Here is a 23,182-nt window from a genome sequence, read left to right as displayed (position 1 = left end):
ACAGTTCAATTTTTTTTTGTTCTTAAATTATAATACCATTTTTTTTATTAGTCAAATTGAACACACAATTCTCTGCTAATTCGAATGAAAAAACAAGAACAAGGAGAGACAGCAGTCATGAATTGCAAGAACTTGGGTAATTAATTCTTCTATATAAATTAAAGCAAATTTTAAGTGGATATATCTTACATTGGATGACGACAACGGATACTAAATTGCTTTAAACAAACTAATAAGATTAACAGAATTAGGTTTAGTGTGTATTTACCGTTCTCTTTAAGTGCTATATAAACTATTAATTTCTTTCAATAAACTTAGATACATAGTAATAGGTTTCTTAAACTTTGACTTAATTTGGTAATTTAAAAAGATATTACGTAAAGCTGTTCCAGCACGTAATTACTTGGCTGAGCTTAATTTGGAGATGTTAGATTCTGGCAGTCAGCAGTTTAAAGATGACACCAACCTTCTTGGGGCTAATCCTATTCATTCGAATTGCCTTATAACAATTGACTCCTCATTATCTCCAGCTATCGTAATGTACGGCTTCCCAACCAATTCAAGCTACCTGAGAGCTTTGATGCACGATTGGCCCACAATTTTAACCGGTTCAATAGTATATAGTATGCTTCCTTTAGCTCTTCTACCATAATCAACACAAGAAAATACTTTAAACATGACCCTCAAACCAACACATACTTCACGTGGACCATATGTGTTGTGGCATACTCTTCAGTTGACTGCTTATGGCTAGGAAAATTTGACCCTACCAGCTTGTCTTGTCCTGGGTCCAGACCAGCCCTAACGGAGCTTACTCTCAATTCGAGAATACAGTTTTACATGCATCATCAATCAACTGATTCGAGCATAAGATTCCAGTAACCCTGGGCAGTCTAAAGTACAAGGGAAAAACAGGCCTGAGGAGTATTACAAGGTTTTTACGGACTAAAGATAAACAAGCCAACAAAATATTAAACCATAATTCTAGAGTTTGTCTCTCTTTTCTGGTCCAAATGTTCAGACAAAAGACCAGTTGATAAACATAAAGCAGATGCAATGAGCATTCTCTTCTTCATTCAACACCTTCCAAGCTACTGCTCTCTCATATGAAACTGGCCTTCCCATGCTTGACAAACAGATCCCGCCTTGTAGACAAGCAAAACCCTACCAGCAGAAACACAAAGTCAGAACAAAGCCAAGAATTCAGTAAATTCAAGTACCTAAAAGCACCATTTAAATATATTTGATATCCATTCATTGGTTATCGTATTCAAATATGTCACTTCTCTAGTTAGAAATCAGAACAAAATGATGCTAGACCTGTTGCATTATCTGCGGGAACTCTGTGCAGAGAGTCTTTCGTCCATGATCATCAAATATCTTCTCCAAAGTTATGTCCTGCAAAGCAACCAGGGTTGTCTCCAGCATGTCAAGACCAGCCTGATTTGCAAAGGTAAAAACGGGCAATGCCTGCAAGAACTATTAGTTTTAGATAAAACCGATTTAAATAAAGGCTAGCATTAGCATTTACAGAAAAATAAAATATAATGGCCAAAAAAGAAAAGAGGGAGACAAGGGAATTCAGTCCAACAGTAATTTGACGTTTGGTGCTTATGCAAAGAAACGTTTAATGGTTCAATTGAACAATCACAAGGGGAAAAAGGGCTCCAGGATTTTTATTCTCTTGATAGATTACTAAATTATATCGAGGCACAGTTTTTTGTTGTGTATCTCGCATTTAACACTAATTCAAGCACTTTCTACCATAAACATACAAACATCCTCTGCCAAAAATATATAGGTTCAATTTGATATGGTGTCAGCCCCATACTATTCCAAGAGAAAAATTCATATTTCATATTACAAGCTACAACATAATGGAAAGGTGGGAATGAGAACGGGGAAGTGAGGTATTAAATACTTCACACATACCTTAAGAGAACAGCACATTATAGCATCCGAGTGATGCCACAAGGTCTTCAGTATGGTTTCACTCCCTTCACTGCCACATTTGAGCAGCTCAACACCCATGTAAAGCCTGCAAAATAGAGACAAATTATCCATGGTTCAAAATATAGCAGCAGTTGTTTCTAACACAAAGATCCAGCTTATGCAACACTTTCGCATGCAATGTACAGGTCACATCAAGGCAAGGGCAGACACCAAATTCAATGAGTCAGATTCTCCAATCTATCATTACAAAGGTACAAGCATTGAAGTCTGATGCTTTCTGTTATGAATGACTTCTTGGAGCCCAATGTTTCAACTACTAACCATTTTTTCACTTCTGTTTTAAAACAAGAGATTCACTAAAAAAAAACATATTTATATATATACATAACACCCAAAAAACCAAATCTAGAAAAATAAACCCAGGCAAGATGACAGCAAGCATTTCTTATTTGACATTACATAAGAGGTCATTTCTAGAATGCTCCAGTTTACAGTTTAGGCAATAACCTGTTGGTAACCACATCTCATCTCAAAACAAGCCAATGAGTTTGAATTCCCCTCCCCAGCTTAATATCAAAATAAATAACAATGGATAAAATCCTTGGAAAGAAAGGTGGGCTGATGTACCTATAACTCTGACAGATCCAACGTGCAAGTGTCTGTGCTTCAGGAGTGCCCAGTGGAGTTCGGAGACCAGCATGTGAACTTAAGTGAGAAGGAGAAAGTGCTAATGCCACCCTCTGAACAGATGATATAATGCTGCGGACATATTGTCGGGCCATGGATGCTACATGTTCTTGCATGTGGCTTTCAAAGGCAAACTCAAACGCTATGGTCATCACAGATCTCATACAGCCAGAATTTCCCGAGTAATCATTAGATGCTTTGTTTCCAGTTGGCCCAATCTCAAGAGCAGAAGCAAGGTCAAGAGTGCGATTTGGACTAGACGCTTCCTGCATCATTTCTCCAGTGCTTAATAAGAAACTCAACAAAAGATGCAGAAAAAACTAACAAAAGACCCTGCTTAACATAATAAATAGATGCCAACCTTCCCAGAATCGAGAGGAATGATGCGAAAACCAGAAGGCAAAAGAGGTGCATCATCAGCAAAAGAAGCATCTATAGGAGCAAATATAAGCTCAGCACAGGTGCCCACAGCATTTTCATCCATTCCGCTGCATAGCTATAAAACAGTACCACAATAATTATGCAAGAAGACAATATTAAAAATAACAAAAACAAGAAGAAATGCTATGAAAGGCTAGTAGCACTCCATACGACTACAAGTGAAAAATCTAACGTCCATCATGCTTTATTCCAAATGTTAAGACCGGATCTGCACTCCATTAAATGAAGTACAAAATGCAGCCAACCGATTGTAGCATCAGCTGCAAATACACAACTCTACAACTAGCAGTCCAGCTGTTCTACAAGAAACTTGAAAGAGCAAAATGGGTTAAGTAAAAGGAATGTATCTCTTTGCCTAAAGATACTACCCATAGAAACATGCTGTTATTACAAACCAGGAGATCACATATCCAAAAATAAGCACCCTTCCCATTCACTAAGCCAAAATCAAAACCAAATAACATCATATTACGCTTGTCAACCCCTGAACCTCACTTGTGGAGTGTGTTCTATGTAAGTTCCCCTTCCTCTAGTTCAAAAATTAAAATAAAAAAGACTTGCAATGAAACTATGCAGTAGAAATATACATCATCACAATTCAAGTAGCATGTTAAGCAATGGTAAAAATAACTCAAGAAAAGAAAGAGAGGGAGTAGAAGCTAAAACCACCCAACGTATATTAGCAGGAAAGAATGATCAACTTGATGAGAAGTAAAGAATACGTACTTGTAAGAGAAAAACATCTCGTGGCATTATTGCATCTTCAGGAGAATGTGCAACTCCCTCCAACTTAATGACCTCTAAGAACTAATAATAACATAAATAATGTGACATGTTAATTAATACATATAAGCAAAAAAGCCAAAAGGTCATTACATCAATGTAGAAAACTGATATTAATAACAATATAACACAAAACATTTTTAAATGCCATTAAGTTTCATTTTCTTACCTCTTCATGCTCGATGGTATGTGCCAGGGGAAGTATAACTTGACCGCCAAACCCACCAACTCGAGACCCTGGTAAGCTACAGGGGCCAACTTTAACAGCTGCAGCTGAGTAGGCATCAATGCTGCTGTCAGCCCATTCTGATCTGTGCTCCCGCAGAAACCGGAGAAGGATTGCAGGAGGTACATTCTAGAAGAGAAACAGCAGAGTACAAAGAGAAAAAATTGTAATTTGTTGACCACGTAACAGGATGCTGATCTAATAAAATTATTTGCAACTATGCAAATGTTCTATAATAAAATTATTTATATATAATTATTTTACAAGTAAAAACAATTTTCCTTCTAGGCCAAAAATATAATACAATTTTCCTTATCAAATGGATGGGCTACCCCCTTAACTACTCCAATCTGTGGTGAAAAGAAGATTCAATACCAGGTCCTTTTTAGAACTACCAAAGTGCTTAACAATGTAGTTGGCCCCCCTTGCTATGATAATAACAAATGCTTAGATATTCAATCCTGTAGAGCTAGCAAAAATGAGATGACTGACAAGTGCTGAGTCATCCGGGTTATACAAAGTACTTATTGTCACATTGAGGAAGTTGCAAAAATTGTACATACTAAGACAGGCAAACACCAAAAGCAACTTGGGCAGGCACAAACATTGGGAAATGCTTAAATAAAAAGACACAACAGAATATCATAACAAGATGTAGCCACTTGCAGGCTGACAAAAGATGTGAGGTGCAGTAAGGAAAAGCCCTCCAATGTGAGTAACATGGCATCATAGCAACCACAAAAACATAAGAATAGCATAATTTACGAACAATTCAGAAACAATGTTATGTACTTCCCATAATTGTTTCCCATTAACCATCAAGACTAAAACACGTGCACATTCTCACCTGTAAAAGCATCGATGCTTTAGCACATAAGACTGCATTGCTAACAGAAGGAAATCCATTAGCAAAGGAAAGATTAAGGCCCATTAGCTTGTCGGGAGATGAGTTCACAAGGATAGTAACATCATCCATGCCATCATTGCCCATCATTGACCACCCCTCATCAGTAAAACCATTGAGAGCCTCATTAAAACCCCTGTCAGGAATCAGCTTTCAAATTATAAATAGCAAAACAATTTTAACAGAAAGAAATTACATTGTTACAAGCACTTGGAAACAAACCTGCTTAACCTCTGGCTAAGTGCTCGTAAGGCTGCTGGTCGTCGGCCCCAGCCAGTCACATTGGACTGCGAAACCTCCTGTGCTATCTGCCTCAGTTGTCTTAGAGCCTAAAAAAAATCAGAAAATAAGATCCTCATTATTTTTATAATTATAAAGCTACAATTTTGAAATTTTGAGTAGAAAAGCCTTCCTCCAAATAGAGTCAGATGCTTGCGACTGGAACCAAAAGAAATAAGGCAGCGATATGTAGCATGCTAACTTGGCAAAACAATCTTACCGCCATTGTTGTCTTTTGAGCAAGCACTGTTGATGATTCATAAAGTGGGCGCAACACTTCTGGCACTCTCCATGGCTGGTTGATAATAAGCGTTCCAAATTAAGTACAACATGTTGGTCATATATATAGCTCAAAACATTGAAAACAGTTAGGTAAAAAAGCCAGGTATACCTCCAAATCCATATGATCAACGATGTGTATGATTGAACCACCCCCCTCACAAGGTCGTATAAGGTACCCACTCGGCAACATTTCTGCTCTCACAAAATGCTGCACTGCTGGCATGCTAGGGCCATTTTGAGTATTTTTAAGCGACCTCTCACAGACCTAAGCATTGCAAAAATCATTACAAAAAAAGCTTTTATTCATGAGATAAAAATAGGTGCATTAGTGTCTTCGAATGTTTAATGCCTGAAATAAAATAGCTACAACATATTTGGTTCCATGATGATTCCAAAAATCAGAATAATTATCAAACCACATACCACAAGGCTTCCATCTTCTAGAACAGAAGTATAACGCAATAACCAGAAGTCGCGAGCAGGCGCCAATGTTGTTGGCGCATAGAGCTGTATCATCAACAAATTTGAAAAGATCACTAAATAAGAATGCACCAAAAAAGGCTAACAACCACAACATAATAATGAGCACTGACCTGCATGTACAGCAGCTCAATGGTTCCACCATTGGCAGTTGGCAACACATTTAGAACATCCACAGCTCGGCAATCGCGGAACCACGAAGGCCTATCCTTGAGGAGTTCTGCAACCTGGAAGGAACATAGTTATTGAACTTCAAAGTTCATACTCAAAATGAAGAGGCATTTGTAGCAGGCTACAAGACAAGTAGACTTACCCTTGTAGGTTCGAGACCCACAAGGCCGCAGGCACGTGCTGCCACTCCAGTGCAACCATGGGAAATAGCAACGATTCCAATAGAATCCGGACCAGGCTGTTCAAGTCAAAAAAAGATGAAGAGACTGGATTAGAAGTCAAAAGTTGCTGCTTAATGAAACAATTTATCTTAACAGAATTTACCCAAACAAAATTACATTCTAACCCAGTCTCAGCAAACTGATTAAAAAATATACAAGGGTCTAGCAATGGAGAAAATAACCCTGTCAGCTTTGCAATTTTTTAACTTCAAAACAACAAATTTTATTAACATTTTATGTTATTATAATAAGAAAAGAATAGTTAATTTAATATCAAAATATTAGAAAAGAAATGAAAAAGGTCAAGAGATACCTTCATTCCAGGCATTTGGACCCACTCTACAGCAGTTCCAGTGGCCTTTGAAAGAAACTCTGCTAAAGTCTCTTCTGCAATGGACAAAAGCCTGGAAAAAATACAAACATCAATTTATAATCCACAAATACACACACAATAAAGTGGTCACAAAGCACGATGACAGAAAAGGACCCAACAACCACAACCCCACTAACCCTGCAGGACTAGCATCTCTCGGCGGATGCTGAGGTGTCACGTGGTGTTGACCGCTCGTCACCACCGATTCACAGCTTGGATCTTTGGTAGCAAGTGTCGCCTGTAAGTAAATGACCCTTCTCTCTCAATTCCCATGGAACTCAATATTCATCCAAGTAGATAAAAATTTAAATAAAACAAATAGTCGCCTATTTGTGGGAATGCAATTGATTTTTGGCATTATATAAGTTGAATTAGAGAACAGTTAAAACTTCCAAATTTTCTTTCCCCAATCCTACAAAATTCAAGCCACTGAGAAGAACCATAACTAGAGGTAAAGAACTCAGAATCCAAAAGCATAAATTCTCACATTCTGAGTATGTTGGCGAAAGTAGCCATTTTCATACACCAATTGTGACACCTGCTTCTGCAACCTATCATTTTCCTCCATCAAAAGCTTGTTCATCGCAGTCAGCTTCCTATTCACAGCTTGAAGGCGTGAAGCCTCTTTCCTCTGCTTCTCTCTACATCTGATAAATCACAAACATAAATAATAACATGCATTATTATTAAAATTAAAAAATGATATTTCAACTGAAAAACTCTGACAAACCAAGCCTCAAAGGCTCAAGTACTAATTATACTCGGTTGGAGAAAATTTTACATTTTCTTTAACCACAAATAAACGCTTAAAATCCCACATTTTATTGCTGCCTTCTAATTCATTTCCATCATCGTAATTAATAAAACTGAATACAAATTCTTGAAGCAAATAAATTGCGCTAAACACAGACACTTCAGAAAACCAAAAGCAAACCTTCTATTTTGGAACCAAACTTTGATCTGTTTTGGCTCAATGTTGGAGAGAATAGGGCACTCCCTAATCAACTGCTGACGACGAATCGAACTAGGCTTGGGGCATTCATGATAAAGCCTTTCAAGGGCCTCAACCTGCTCAGGTGTGTACCTTACATATTTCCCATTATCAAGATTCCCAAGTTTACCATCCTTGCAGGACATTGCCATCTTTCAAACTTCACCCTCAAAACTTCTGTAATAGCCCAAATAGCCTCCCTTTACTAAAACCACAACCCGTGCAACTTCCCTTGAATCACAAGAAACCGAACAAAAGTACAAAAACTCAATCTAATAACCGAAGTTTACAATTTCTACATACACCCAACAGAAAAAATCTAAAAAAAGGCTTCTTCTTTTTCTTCTTTTTCTTTTTCTCTCTCTTCCTTAGGTTACTTCATAGCTTGAAAGTGAAGACGACACAAAGGGAAATCTGTTTTTTGCTTTCTACTAGGTTTTCATCATAAGTGCCGGAAATCTTACAACAGTGGACTTGTTCAATGCTTGATTGTGAAATGTTAAAGGCTAAAGAAAGGAAAGAGAGAGAGAAAGATAAAACCCGACAAGGGACAACGATATCCTGATTGGGGATAGTGTTATCCTTGGACCTTACTTCTTTTGGCACTCTTTGAGGACAGCCCCAAACACCAAGAAAAATCTCTTAAAATCTTTCGAGATCAGAGCTTCCTATCCCAAAAAACCGATCTGATTAAACCAACCATTTTTTTGTTTGCTCCAAACAAAAAATAGAAAAGCTTTCTCCTTGGAACAAGTTACCAACAATTCCACTCAGCCAGCCTACCGATTCTGAGTCACCAAGAAACCTCTTAAAGATTAAACGGCCAAAAAGAGAAAAAAAAAAAAGAAACAAAAGAAACGTTTGAAGGCCTGACTTTCGCTAGATTCAAAGCTCTCTTTTGTTCTGGTGCTTGAAAGCAGAGATCTCTCCAGTTTAAGGCCAAAGAACCATCTCCAACGACACCGTTTCGCCGATCTCCATTTCGTGAAAGACCCAAATCGTCCCTAACCTCTGAAACATCGTTTCTTTCTTTCTGGGGATTCAATCACCAAAAACCAGAGCTTTAGTTTTCAGCATGAGATTATTTCTTTTCTTTTTTGAACAGAGCATAAAAAAGAAATGGATTTAGAAAACAACAGAAAGAGGAAAAAGAAAAGGGGGAAAAACAACAGTGAAGGATATTGTTGGTGGTGGTGGTGGTCTGCAGAAGGAAAAAGTAAGAATGGGCAGTAGTACCTTGATGGGTTTTTGCTTTTGGTTGCTTTTGGAGGGGTTTTTTCAACTTATTAGAGTTTGGTTTTTCGTTTTTCGTTTTTTGTATTTTTGGTTCCTATCTGTGTGAGGGTTTTCATTGGTTCGTCACTTTCGGCTTCTTCACTGTGAAACACAGTGAGGCAGAGAGCCTTCCACTTCACTGCGCAGACCAATGGAGGAAAGTACGAGAATTTTTTTAATACTTCTTTATTCACATTGGTTTTCATGCAAATGGCCTCTTTGCCCTTCGATTGCTTCAAGCAGAATACTCTTCTTATTATAATATTATTATTATTGTCGCCGGGAGGTGCTGCTGGCATGGCAGCTGCTCAATGCTTTAGTTACAGTCGATTTCCCTCCCATATTTGGGCTTTCCGTAAATATTTAAAATTTTGTTTAGCATCGAATGATTTTACATAGTATAGAAAAATATAATTATAAAAAATTTTCAATATTTCTCTTTCAGTTTGGGATGATTAAAGTTTATTTATGTAAAACAAAATAAAAACTTAAAAAGTACCATTGGAAATCTCAAATTTTTAAATCTAGTTAGATATGTTAACAAATATGATTAAAAGTAATTTTAATTATGAATAAAAAAATACATAATAAATAAATGTATCTCAATAAAAAAAAATTGATTATGTGATTGAATTTGCCGATTACAATAAAAGTAACGTTAATTATAATGTTACTTAAGGTCTCATACATTTTCATTAGAAAAGAAAATGGTTTTGGTTTAGCAATTTTATGGACAAATAATATTATTTTTTCCATAAGGAATGTTTTAAAAAGCCATTTTGAACTTTCAAACAACAATCTCAAGTCTCATAATAATAATAATAAACATTATTTGCAGAGTAATCAATCACCTTCCATTTCATAAAAGCCATTAAACTATCCTATTCGTAAAGATAAACGAGTTTAAAGGGAGAATAGATTTTGAAAAAAACATACTTGTAAATAGAAAATGAAAGACTTGAGAGGCACTAAGAACATGAAGGGGTGGCAAAATCGTCAAAGGGAAACCCCTGCAAGGGCATAAAAAATGTGAAAGTGGCAAAAGCGTAAAAAAAGGAAGAAACAAGGGGTAGAAAGTGCGGGGAGCGATGAGAAACTTGAGAAAGCTTATAAAATAAAATACAGGAAGGCCAAGGCATGAGAGAGAAAGAGAGGGACCGGCGTGGGTCACAGAGGACACCATGATGAGGTTTTTGCATGCGTCTCGATTTCAAACCCCCCACCTCTCTCTCTCTCCCTCTATTTAATACGCCGATACCACTGTTTAAAAAAAACTTTTGGCTAAAATAAATAAATATAGTATGAATAAAACAACCACTTTCTTTATTACTGATTAATAAATAAATACTCTGCTTAAAAATAATTGGAATTTAGATTAGATTAGATGGTCTCCATCTCATGATCACTTAACACAACATCACATCACATGCCATTGTATATCATTTGATCATTTCTATTATTATTATATACTAATAACTAAATATGACGAGTTATCTCATAACTTTCATTTAACAATTTTATACAAGTATCCTCTATTAGTTGTCAATAAAAACTATTTTTAGAATATAAAAGCATATTTATAATTTTATTGAATTTAATTAATAAAATATCAAACTCTTATAATTTTGATAATAAAAAAGAATAAAATATTTATATAATAAAGAATTTTATGATCTAACGGATTTAGAAATTATTCCTATTAAATTGAAATGAGAAGAGTAAAATTTAGAAAAAGAAAAGATGATGAAAGGTTGTGTGGGATGGGTGATGAGATGAGAGAAAGAGAGAAGACAGATTGAGAAGACATGAGGGACGGGATGGGATGGGTGGGTGCGTGAGTGTGATGGAATATTTGTGAGGGTAAGCGGGTGGGGACATTTTGGGTGTTAGCAGGCCTTATCGTCGGATGTGTCTCTGTCTCTTCTGCTCATTTTCTGCTATTTATATATTCTATTGCTTATTATCAGAACTACGGTTCACAGGTTTCACTTGGAATTGATGCCCATTTTGTGATCTAAAAAGCCTTTCTTTCTGCTTACCACGACCAGCACCTGGATCCTTTTTTCAGTTTTTCCCCTCTTGACTCAGCTCTACTGCTTCTGGTACAATTTTATTCTCTCCATACACGATTTTATGTAAGAATTTGTTTGTTTTACTTTTGAATTTTGTAATTTATTTAAAATGTTCTTTGGGTTACATTTGGAATGAATTTATTGACAGAAAAGAACATAAGAAAACATGTGAAACAAATGCAGGCAGACACTGAATTTTCAAATAGTATAAATAACTGAAAATATATATATATAACACTCTATAATTTATCATGAAAATTGAAATCATTAATCAGTCATAGATGTTCTCATATATGAATTAAGTGTGATAATTAAGTATTTAAGACAGACATCTTCCATTCGACCTGCACCCTCGATTATTTTTCACCTTCAATACATATTATTTTTGTTTCTAATTATTGATCAAACCTTTAATTATAAAAAGCCATTCATTCATGTGTTCATTGATTAACTAGGTGAGATAAAATTATACAATGGAAAAAGTTTTAAACAGTAAAAATATAAAAACCCATGTTTTCCAAAAGCTTAAACCTTCTTCAACCATTATGCTGAAATGAATGGCATTCAACAAAATTGAATACACGTATATATTTTTATAGAATAAATAAAGTACGGATGGTTTAGTTATATAAAGACAGTAATAGTAATGATAGAGAAGTCAAATTCTACCAACCTAGGCAATAATGAAGAGTGCTATAATTCATAGTATTTTGGTACATCGAAATGCCCCACAAATATTCATGCCTCCTTGCCTAGTGCAATCAACTTATTGCACGCATCATTAGTTAGCATGAAACCCAACCCAACCCAACCCAAACCACACCTGTAACCTCTCCCTCCATGCAAGTTTTAACCCTCCCCAGCACATTAGGATCCAATAAAAGCCTTGCTCTCTAAGCATGGACCATATATTCTACATAATCCATCCATTTATGCCTAGGAGTTTATCAATTAAAATGTCAAACCGTATTTTTAATTTTAATCTTATCATACACAAATAAATTATAGAATATTATATTTTATCATTAATGTAAATAACAACAATTTTTATGATTGTTTTCTCCTTAATAATTAAGATAACGAAAAATTGAAATTCGAAATGTTTGGACTCGAAAAAGATATATAATCACTATTAAAGACAACCTCTAATTAGTTAGCCGCAATCTATAAAATTGATAGATTTCAACTTTTGACTTCGTAACACATGAATGACTTTTTACTTCCCTTTCGTTTAAATTGCTTATGCCATTGCATCCTTGCATGTACATGTACATGTATGTATTATCATAAAACCATTATCATTGCAGTTGGTGAGGATCAAAACATAATAATACTACTAATTTACTAACTTTTGGCAATTCAATTACTAGTTCTTTTTTTTTAAAATCTTTTAATTTGGGTGTATGCCCATACGTGAAATTATTATTGTTAAACATGATTCTATGATAGTAACGCTATATATCCTCAAGGTGTCTCATGTCATGAAATCAAAGGATCCTCTGCCCATCCACTGGCATTTATTTTACTTGTACACTTGGTTAATATGGGCCCACGATTCTCCTCAAGGCTTGGGAGGTGCAATCATTATCCACCGTTCATCATGCTGACAATTTTTAGATCATCATCACGACCCTAACATCAGCCACGTACCACGCCCGTATTTAAGTCAAGTAGTCGAAGTAGGTGGTGCAGCAGGGGCAATCGGGGCGGGAAAAGGCACTATCACCATCCATGGATGTCATGCACATGAAATCCTCCGCACGAGACACGCACATGCCGCTACGTTTTAGGTACGTAGGTAGGAGACAGGCATGACCCGACAAGAAATTTGGTGGGGTCCGTGAATGATTTTGATGTGCTGAGCTGGGAGGTGACGTGGCGTCCATTGTTATGATGGCTTTTCCTATGCAGTTTCCGTTCGGCGAATATAGTATATTATTCTCGGCGGCGTCACCGGCTTTAATTTATTTTTGGTAGCGCCAATGGAGTGTTTCGGGAAGTAAAAAGCACGCCAGAAACGTGCAGCTGCAGCGGCCTCGATTCTTTTTAGGCTGCCATTTTTTTGAAACTTCATTCACTCCCGCTTAATTATATATGTCAATTTTAATGTTTCCGTTTTAACTTCATAATAAATTAATCAAGTCAGATACTTTAATATTTGATAAATTTTAATTATAATTTCATATCTATTTATTAAATTTATAAATAAATAATAAAATTTAAAAATATAAATATTATTAATAAAATAAAAAATAACTAAAATACCTTTTATTCTCTCGTTCATTTTTTCTCGTACAACGTGACCGGTCGATAATGCTTCTATTCGCTTATCGACCATCCCATGACAAATACTCTCCAAGAAAAAGAGCATCAAAAGGGAGCACCTTTGATAGCATCAAATCGATGCTCCCTCTCCCAAATTTTATTTTTTATATAAAAAATTATAATTTATATAAAGTAAATTTTAAAATTAATAAAAAATAAAATTATTTTTTAAATTTTATTATATTATTAAATTAATAGAAACGTTAATAATTAACTAAGCTCTAGTCTTACGTGTCTCATGAAAAATATTTTTTTGAGATAAATTATTAATTTTAAAAATTAATGAACTTACGTAAAATTACAGTTAAAAATCAAAGATAAGAGTATTTTACCTTTAATTATATTATTTATTTTGTTAGCAATTGCTCTTAGCATTTTTAAACTATTATATTAATATATTAAAAATTATCATATTAATTTTAATTATTGAATTTAGTATAAAAATATTATTTTCAATTGGTTCTAAAAGATAATCCTTAAACCAATCCTTAACAAGAAATTTTTTATTGAATATACAAAAACAGAAACAAAAACTTCTATTCTATTCTATTAATATTTTTTTTATGTACAAGTTTTTATTTACAATCATGAGTAGGTGTGAAATTTATCAAAATAATATTAGATAACATTTATATGCATAAATGTGTAAACTCTTACATAATTCAATATTATAATTAAATAATTATAAAATTAAAATAAAAAATTGTAATTAGTTCATAAACTCGTTAGAGCCCAATATTATGAGAAGTCCACCCTTTAGAAGGGGCTGGCAAGTTTCAACCAGCCCAAACAAATGACGGTCCTAGCCCACGTCAAAACTTAAAAGGGCCCAAATAAAAATTGTAATGGGCCTCCCCAACCCATTCAGCGAATTCCCCAATTTACCCTTCTCTTTCTTAAAAAAACACCTAATCAAAAACCGGGAACTGAAAATCCACCAAAGCCTTTCTCAATTCCTTTGCCAACTGATTGGAGCTAGTCCGCGTCCGGTCGTCCTCCAACGACGTCGTTTCTGTAAGTTTTCGATCTTCCTTCCCTGATACATACATGGATGTCGTGAAAACGTTTCTGTATATCTAACGAACGTTGAAAATGGCTATGTCTTCCTTCCGTTTTTCGTGATTTGATTTTTTGTATTAATAAAGAGTTTAATTTCTGATCTTGAATTGAATTTTCATTTTCTGATGCTTTAGTAATCAATCGATTTTGCTCAGATTGATGCTAAATTAAAAATGAATCGGAGATCTCAAATTAGGGTTCGATTTGAGCTATAGATTCTAGAGATTCTTTTTAAATCTGATTTGTTTTGTATATTAGCTAAGCTGAGAACAATAGCGCAGAATTTGAAAAGTATGAAAAATGATTAAGGATGAATTTGCTTGTGCGAGACCATAAGATCTGTTTTTCACTAAATTTTGCTCTTATTTTTTATATTGACATTTTTTAAAACATTTATTGTATTAATTTTTTTTATTCTTTCCGTTTGGATTAAGAAATTAAAACTGAAAATTTATGCCAGAAGAATAAAGATCGCTCTTTCTTTTTTGAAATATTTGGACTTTTATTGGAAAACCCAACTCTGGTTTTTGATATTGAAACTGGATATTTCACAGATAAAAAAGAATGCCTCCACAAAAGATCGAAACTGGCCACCAGGACACGGTCCATGATGTGGCCATGGATTACTATGGTAAGCGAATCGCCAGTGCCTCATCAGACACCACAATTAAGATAGCTGGGGTCAGCAACAATACCCATCAGCACTTAGCGACTTTGTCGGCTCACCAAGGACCAGTATGGCAGGTGGCTTGGGCTCACCCAAAGTTTGGCCCCTTACTTGCTTCATGTTCTTATGATGGGCGTGTGATTATATGGAAGGAAGGCAATCAGAATGAATGGAGCCAGGCTCATGTTTTTGAGGACCATAAGTCATCTGTTAATTCAATTGCTTGGGCTCCTCATGAACTGGGACTTTGTTTGGCATGTGGTTCTTCTGATGGAAATATATCAGTTTTCACTGCAAGGGCAGACGGAGGCTGGGACACTTCAAGGATTGACCAGGCTCACCCGGTTGGTGTAACTTCTGTTTCGTGGGCTCCATCAACGGCACCTGGGGCTCTTGTTGGTTCTGGTTTGCTTGACCCTGTTCAGAAACTTTGCTCAGGTGGCTGTGATAACACTGTAAAGGTGTGGAAGCTCTACAATGGAATCTGGAAGATGGACTGCTTTCCAGCTCTTCAAATGCATACTGATTGGGTACGGGATGTTGCTTGGGCACCCAATTTGGGGTTGCCAAAATCTACTATTGCAAGTGCATCACAGGATGGGAAAGTAATTATATGGACTGTGGCCAAAGAAGGGGATCAGTGGGAAGGTAAAGTACTGCATGATTTTAATACCCCTGTCTGGAGGGTATCATGGTCACTGACAGGTAACATATTAGCTGTAGCTGATGGGAACAACAATGTGACCTTGTGGAAAGAAGCTGTAGACGGAGAGTGGCAACAGGTGACAGTTGTTGAGCCATAGAACTGATCTTTTATTTTTCTCTTGTAATATTGGCCATGTTTTAGAACCCATTTAGTTACATGTATGAAAACTCTCAGATTTTACCATTTTACAAAGCCGCATAGTTGAGTTGTTGTGTCGGATATTATAGAACTCAAATTTTGAGCTCAAGCTTCTATCAAAAGTCTTTGCTAATTATGAAGGTTAATGGTTTTTACGGGCGATGTTCTTCTTAATAGAGAAATGGTTGAGCCATTCTTAGTATTTTTATCTATCGACTTCTATTGTCAATGTCCCATAATTTTTATATGTTTTATTGATCTTGTCAATTTGATTGGTATATTCATTTGTGAGTGTAATTTACTTGTATGCATCCATCACTTTTTGTTCCAGGTATTCATCACTTTCTACCTCATGCTAATGTAGTTATAAATCTTTCTTTTGAAATTATTTTCTTTGGTCAGTTGTTTTTTTTATTTTTGTTTAAATGTTTTGAAGATTTACACAGATAAGGCAATAGAAGGTCTTTTATTGGTTTAAGGACATTAGGAGATGAATCTTGAATAGAAATATTTAAATTTGAGATTGATATATGGCAAGAATCAAAATGAAAGCACAGTACTTTTTAGATAGCATCATTTGTGAGAAATTAGGAATTTGCCTTTTTTATAAGTTATAACTAGGCAATGGAATTCAGGGTGTGCTTCAGAAGTGAGATGTTTGCTGCAACACATGTTTTTACCAAACATATAGAGTCCACAAAAGTCAAAAGATGGTAAAGAATATATTTCTACTTACCAAAAAAAAAAAAAATGCTTCAAACGTTTAGTTGTTTATCTGTGATTAGAAAATCTATAGCACCGAATAGTATTGCTGTTCCCTATATTATGCTTGAAAGAGTTTACCTTGCTTATGATGGTCTTAATCTCTCTAGATTTCTCAATGCATGTTTGCTATTAGAAAATCTGTATTTTACCTTTAACATTGTAATGTGTGTTTAATGTAGCAATGGTAAGGCCTGTAATATTGGAGTAAGCAAATAGTTTTTTCTCTTTTCTTTTTGCATTATTTCAAATTTCTAGTCCTAGAGTGGTCCTTTTGGGTGTCTTGAGGGGTAGCTTGACATGTAGCATCATTGAGATCTAAGGCATTGATTTTAAGTTAAGGTTGGAGCTTTAAGAAGATTCATTTATATCTATTAGGGAAATGTTGAATAGTATAGCGATTGATTATCTGTTCATCTGGCCATGTCTTGTCTTTGGTAATATAATGGAACAATAGTAGGTCTCTCCTTTACTAGGTTGCCCATCAAAAGTTACGTTGTGATTTAACATCGGTTAGTCCAAACAGGAAAAAATGTCCTTTGTAATTTATCAAATGTATTTCTCTTTTCACACTGACTAGAACATAACAAAGTTTCTATTAGCATGATCTGAGTAGTAATTGAATGCTGGCCCAAAAAAGAAGAATAGTAATTGAATGAGATATGAACTTAGAAACTCTTGCAGAGATCATAAATTGGTGTCATATGATGAGTGACTATTAAGGTTTGTATTCTGAGCATGATTTGGAGTTTAAGATCGGTGCAGATTGTGACTTGTGCACATAATGTGGGTTCGAGATAGCTGTTCCTAAGGGTGCTGTACAGCAGCCAATTCTGTGCATAGGCTACAAGGATTTAGCATTTGTAGAGCAGGGCTGGGATCCTATAGGAGTTAGATTCCCTAATCTATGTCTCCAACTTTGTTCCATGCTTTTGCTATTTGCACGATTGATACCAAACCTCTAAAAATGAAAATGTTATTTGGACATTGATATTCCCAAATAGCAACAAAATTCACACAAATATTGTTCTGCTCTATGATTGCTAATTCTTTTTTCCATATGAACATTTTAAGAGCTTTTAGCTTTTGCGAAAATTTGCACTCATGTTGTTGACTTGTTATTCTGTTAGAAGAACAGATTATAATAGCAATTCAGAAATATGGTAATTAGATCAGTAAATACTGCTCTAAAAATTTGGAATAATTATTTCTCCCTCAATCAGCCAAATCTTGTGTGCAGCTTGTTTGCTTCCCTTCAACAATGTGCCTTGTTGGCTTGCTGCATTTCCTCTAGCAAGCAACTGCAAGGACCCAAAGAATGGATGTTAGGACAAGGAATTCGGCGTGGGTTCGTACGCAAGATAGTTGCGTCCATTTCGATGTCTGAACGCTGAAGAGTGAAGACCCTTGGCCCTTCTCCTTAACTTCCAAAGGCCCATTCTGTAAGACCCCAAAATTCTTCCTAGATATTCAACGCATATTCTCATTCCAAAAGCTATTTATGAGTTGGGTCGGCTCAAATTTCGGTTGGCACTTCTAAAATTAAAATTCAGGTTCGGTTCAATATATTCGTTTAAATTATATTTATCATTTAAAATATTAATAAATTATATTAATACTTAAATATTTTAAATAGTTTAAAGTAAAATTAAATAAAAAAATCATTATTATAATAATGTTCTAGACCGTGTTTCAAAAATCATGTTGAAGACCTTACTCAACCTTGGTCAGGCAGGACTCGTGGTGCATAGTGGGCAGCTAGGCCCATAGACAGATCTATAATCAAGGAATCTCGGTTAAGTGTTTCAAGAGAAACAAGTGGGGTGCTTCACATCAAACAAGTGGAGGAGATTTTAGAAAATTTATAGGCATGGGCACAACACATTTTATTACGTTATTCTTTTGGAGAGACAGAAATAAACTTTGCGACAAAACGGTTTTAAAGCCAACTCGAACTAGACCTAATCCATGCTAAGCACTTCAAAAGGAGAGGCAAGTAGAATAGTTGATAGTGACGAAGGCGTCATTGGATTACGTGGAGGAAAATGTTAAGGAAAATGTTTCAAAGGAAGTAAACAAGGTGCTTTAATACTTTCATGTGCCGAGACTTTAGCTCAACCCTGTGTGACCTTGAATTTTGAAATACGTCACTCACTATGCTCAAGTGAGCTTCAAAATCAATAAACCAATCAAGACACAAACGTTCTTGAAGTAACACAAAAGTAGCAAAAATAAGTGAAGCAAGAGAAAAAAACTTGAGAGAAATGAGTTTTTATTCTCAAACTTCGTATGCTTTACAAATGAACGTAGGGCTTCTACCTTTTGTCCAATTACCATCAAGTTAACGAGCGTAAGCCCTCTAGCTCGGCCAAATCATTTGGCCTTGAGTGCACCCAACAACATCGAGCCAAGCTTTGCAACATCTGTAATCGTTCATCTTCCTTTTGAACGATAACCACTAACTTGGCCTTTTTTAGACATTTCTTCACTTAGTGCAAGACGTCACACAAAAAACAGGATCATGGCTTTTTCTCTTCGTCCTTGGTTGATTCCACCTTCTTTCAACTAACTTTTTTCCTTATCATTGCTTTCCATGGAATGCCAATCTTGATCTCCCCCACTTTTGCCATTGTCTTTAGGCTTGAAAGATGTTGACATGTTGTCCAACTTTCAAACTCACCCACGACTAAGTGACGATCATGGCTTGCGTGATGTTTTTGTACACCCCATCATTAGAGCTCTAGCTTGGCCCATGGCTTCAAGTCATTCAAAAACGCTAAGAATGCCTCTTTCCCGCTGAGATCACCAATTTACAAACAACTCAAAAAATTCTTTCACATATTATCTTGCCTCATGTCATTGGGTTAACCTCCTGAGCTTCGCTCGAGTCTCGTCATTGACATACTTAAGATAAAGTTGCTTCTGGAACTTCATCCATGTGCTAATGGCCATTCCACTAAGCTTTCATCACATCTACGTTGCCATCACGACAAGGTTGTGTTCACCAATTACATAACAATTGAATTGATCTACAAAGCATCTTTCATAATGCTAATGGCTCATAAATATTGTTTCAAGTTCCATTGAAGTTGTCCATTTCCTTGGCCTCTCATTGATCTCAAAACACCTTGGGCTTAAGCACCTTCAATTAGGCCCCCAACTGGATAATAGGCACACCAACCTTTGTGGTTACCTTAAGTGCGAGAAGCTCATCCTTAAGCCCTTATACCTCTGTTTCAACACCTTGACCAAATTCTTTAGCATCACATCTTGTTGGTTCAACATGTCCACAGACTCATTTAGGATTGATTGCATCTTTCCATAAAGCTTGCCATCTCGAGACCTCAACTCTTTGATGTTGGCTTTGAACTCTTTGAATCTATCCTTCACCTCGCCCATGACCACCTCCATTTTGGATACTTGACCTTCCAGAGCGAACAACATATCCCTCAAACTTGACCTACCTCACTTGGCTAAACCTCTGGTTTCCCACTTTCCTTAAATGGGTGCAAACTAGTGAACTGTTGAAGCCATCTCTTTTTTCATCTTTCTTGACTCTGATACCAACTTTCACATATTGAGATTTTAGCTTTAACTCCATGTAACCTTACATTTTGAAACCATTACTAACTGAGCTTAAGTTAACCCTAAAACCAAGAAAACTAGTAAAGAACAAAAAAGTTCTTGAAACAATACAATAGTTGCAAAAATAAAAGAAAGAAGAGAAAAAAGCTTGAGAGAAATGAGTTTTTGTTTTTCTAATGAACTTAGTGTGCTTTACAAATGAACATAAAAAAGTATTTATAAGCATGATAAAGTTTACTTACAATTCGAATTTAAGATAAATGACTAAGACATTCAAATTTTAAGATTCACCATATCTACATAATTCAAATTTAAATACTACTTTTATTGACATTTAAGTTGAAATTACATCAAGTAATAAATAGTTCAAAACTGAAAGACTATTCTAAAGGTACATGAACACTTTTACTTCTAACTTTTAAATGGGTTGCGCCTCTTATGTATGGGGTTAGTCATGCTGGCCTACTTGATTTAAACACTCAGGTCGTGACATAGATGCTTGCTTGATCTTGGTTTGTGAAGTAGGAGTGAGCAAAATTTGGTTAAAATCGAATTAACCGACCAATTTAATTGATTCAATTAATTTGATTAAATCGATTTTATCAGTTTAGTTCGGTTAAAAAACTTTGAAGTTGATTAATCGAATTAAGCAACTTTGAAATAAGTATATAAAGGTTTTTATTGCATGTATGCACTCACACAGATTTTCTATATATATATATATATATATAAATATGAATGGTTTGATATAATCATTAAGAAGGATTTTCTTACATGTATTAACTCACCCATTTTTTCTATATTTATCTATGAATAAATAACTTAGATTTAATCATCAAAAAATAAAAAATAAAATACTCTTTATTTAGATATGAATATTATTAAATATTTATATGAATATAATCATACAAAAATTAATGTAAAATTAATACAAAATATAATGAAAACTATACATTAAGCTTAAGTAATGAATATAACTTATTATATTAATTTATTTTTATATTAAGTTATTAATATATTATACTATGTATAGTATATTTATTAATATACAAAATATAATCTATACTATATAGACTATAGACTATAGTAACTTATTTTTTTTATAAATTATTAATAAATTATAACAATATAGTATAACTTATATTAATAATTTAATATAGTAACTTATTAATATATTAATGTTACTATAGTATAACTTAAATTACTAAAGTAACTTATATTAATATTAGTATCCTATAGTAACATAACTTATATTAATAATTAGCTATGTTATAATATATAATAATATATTATATATATTACATAGTAAACTTATCAATATACTAATTAGTCAATAACAATTTGCTATTATATATAACAATGTACTATTATATAGTATATATATTATATGACTTCTTATTATATTTATATACTATATAAGTATATATTAACTATATATAGTAATATATTAATACATCATACATAGTATACTTATTAATACACTAATTAGTCAACATATAGCGTAACAAGTGTATTAATAGTATACTAATTAACATATACTAATTAGTCAAAAACTATATATTAACAATGTACTATATTATTATATTTGGAAATTTATAAATGATAATGTAATATGCAGTAACATAAAATATATTATTAAATAAATTTAAAAAAATAAAAAAACTCAATTAAATCGATTAAAACCAATTTAACAGACTAAAGTAAGTTAATTAAAGTATTAAATCGGTTCAGTTCGGTTACATTTTTAAGAAAATCGATTTAATTAGCTAATTATATTCTTTGATTGATTTAACCGAATGTTCACTCCTATCGTGAAGGATATCCATCTAACTGAGTCGCAAGAACTTGGCTTTGCTACTGGTTTTCAACCGAAATGAAGAGGATTCTCATGTTCATTTTATTTAAATGAAATTTTAAGATGGTTTCACCAATCCTCTCCCTTACATCCTAATATATATGTTCATGGTCGTCACCTTTACGCAATTAGCTAAGAAAATTATTCTTGATAAGTTAAAATTGGTTTGTTTGATATTTTTGTTTTCTTAATAAAAAAAGAAAAAGAAAAAGAAAAATAAATAAATAAATAAATAGAAACATCAATCAAAATGAGTCTTAATTATTGATAATCAAAAAGATCAATTAATAGAATTTTCACATACAATATACAAGGGAATTGGAATCCTTTACAATCCTTCCTTACTAAGGATTTTAAAATTTTCTTTTTATCTCACACAATTTGTGACATATGGCATTTGATACATATAGTTGACCAGATCAAAAGCTAGTTAAGTATGAGAATGAGGGTGGTCCTTTTTTATGCTAACTATGAGCATGATCTAGTTACGCTTAGACTAATATTAATAATTCCTTTATAAGTATTTTATATGCAAAATATGTATATAATGTACGTGCAACTCGTTAATCATTATTCAACACAAATATTTTGTTTTTGCTTTGGTCTTTCTATCTTCTGCTTTTCCATGTTTAGATCCAAAAACCACTACTCCTAATTATTTAAATAAAAATTAGGGCTACTCATTATTACAATTTTAAAATGACAAACTTCAATAATTGAGGCATTTCAAAGGTGAGGGAGGGAGGGAGGCACTCCAAAATATCAATGCTGAGAAAGAGTGGCACGTGCGAAGCGTGCCATCCACGTGATTACTTTGCACGTGCTGCCATGTTCGTTTCAAATAGACATGGAAGGAATATCGCACGTGTGGGAGGGAAGAAAGAAGCATCAAAGGATGTGGTGGGTGACTTTTAAACACCCTCAAAATTCAATTATTTGAAGCCACG

General features: G+C 34.4%; 2 protein-coding genes across 2 annotated transcripts; one reads left to right on the top strand and one right to left on the bottom strand.

Annotated features, from left to right (window-relative positions):
- Window positions 1–751: 751 nt before the first annotated feature.
- Window positions 752–9,237, bottom strand: LOC18596004 (homeobox-leucine zipper protein ATHB-15). The gene is made up of 18 exons (XM_018123593.2): window positions 7,735–9,237; window positions 7,288–7,447; window positions 6,938–7,038; window positions 6,741–6,831; window positions 6,349–6,444; window positions 6,149–6,262; window positions 5,979–6,062; window positions 5,665–5,820; window positions 5,494–5,568; window positions 5,217–5,323; window positions 4,938–5,130; window positions 4,034–4,219; window positions 3,808–3,888; window positions 3,002–3,136; window positions 2,581–2,906; window positions 1,933–2,038; window positions 1,321–1,470; window positions 752–1,164 (listed from the first exon to the last, which is right to left on the bottom strand). Exons 1-18 carry the CDS (start codon window positions 7,941–7,943, stop codon window positions 1,018–1,020), a joined length of 2,517 nt encoding a protein of 838 aa, XP_017979082.1. The 5' UTR covers window positions 7,944–9,237; the 3' UTR covers window positions 752–1,017.
- A 5,145-nt stretch (window positions 9,238–14,382) lies between these two features.
- Window positions 14,383–16,188, top strand: LOC18596002 (protein transport protein SEC13 homolog B). The gene is made up of 2 exons (XM_018123991.2): window positions 14,383–14,477; window positions 15,077–16,188. The coding sequence occupies exon 2, from the start codon at window positions 15,087–15,089 to the stop codon at window positions 15,990–15,992; it is 906 nt and encodes a 301-aa protein (XP_017979480.1). The 5' UTR covers window positions 14,383–14,477; window positions 15,077–15,086; the 3' UTR covers window positions 15,993–16,188.
- Window positions 16,189–23,182: the final 6,994 nt, after the last annotated feature.

The sequence above is a fragment of the Theobroma cacao genome, chromosome 6 (assembly GCF_053813885.1).
Source record: "Theobroma cacao isolate CCN51 chromosome 6, ASM5381388v1, whole genome shotgun sequence".
Lineage (NCBI taxonomy): Eukaryota > Viridiplantae > Streptophyta > Magnoliopsida > Malvales > Malvaceae > Theobroma > Theobroma cacao.
Note: the sequence above shows the minus strand (reverse complement) of the source record. Positions and strands in the feature narration are given on the sequence as shown.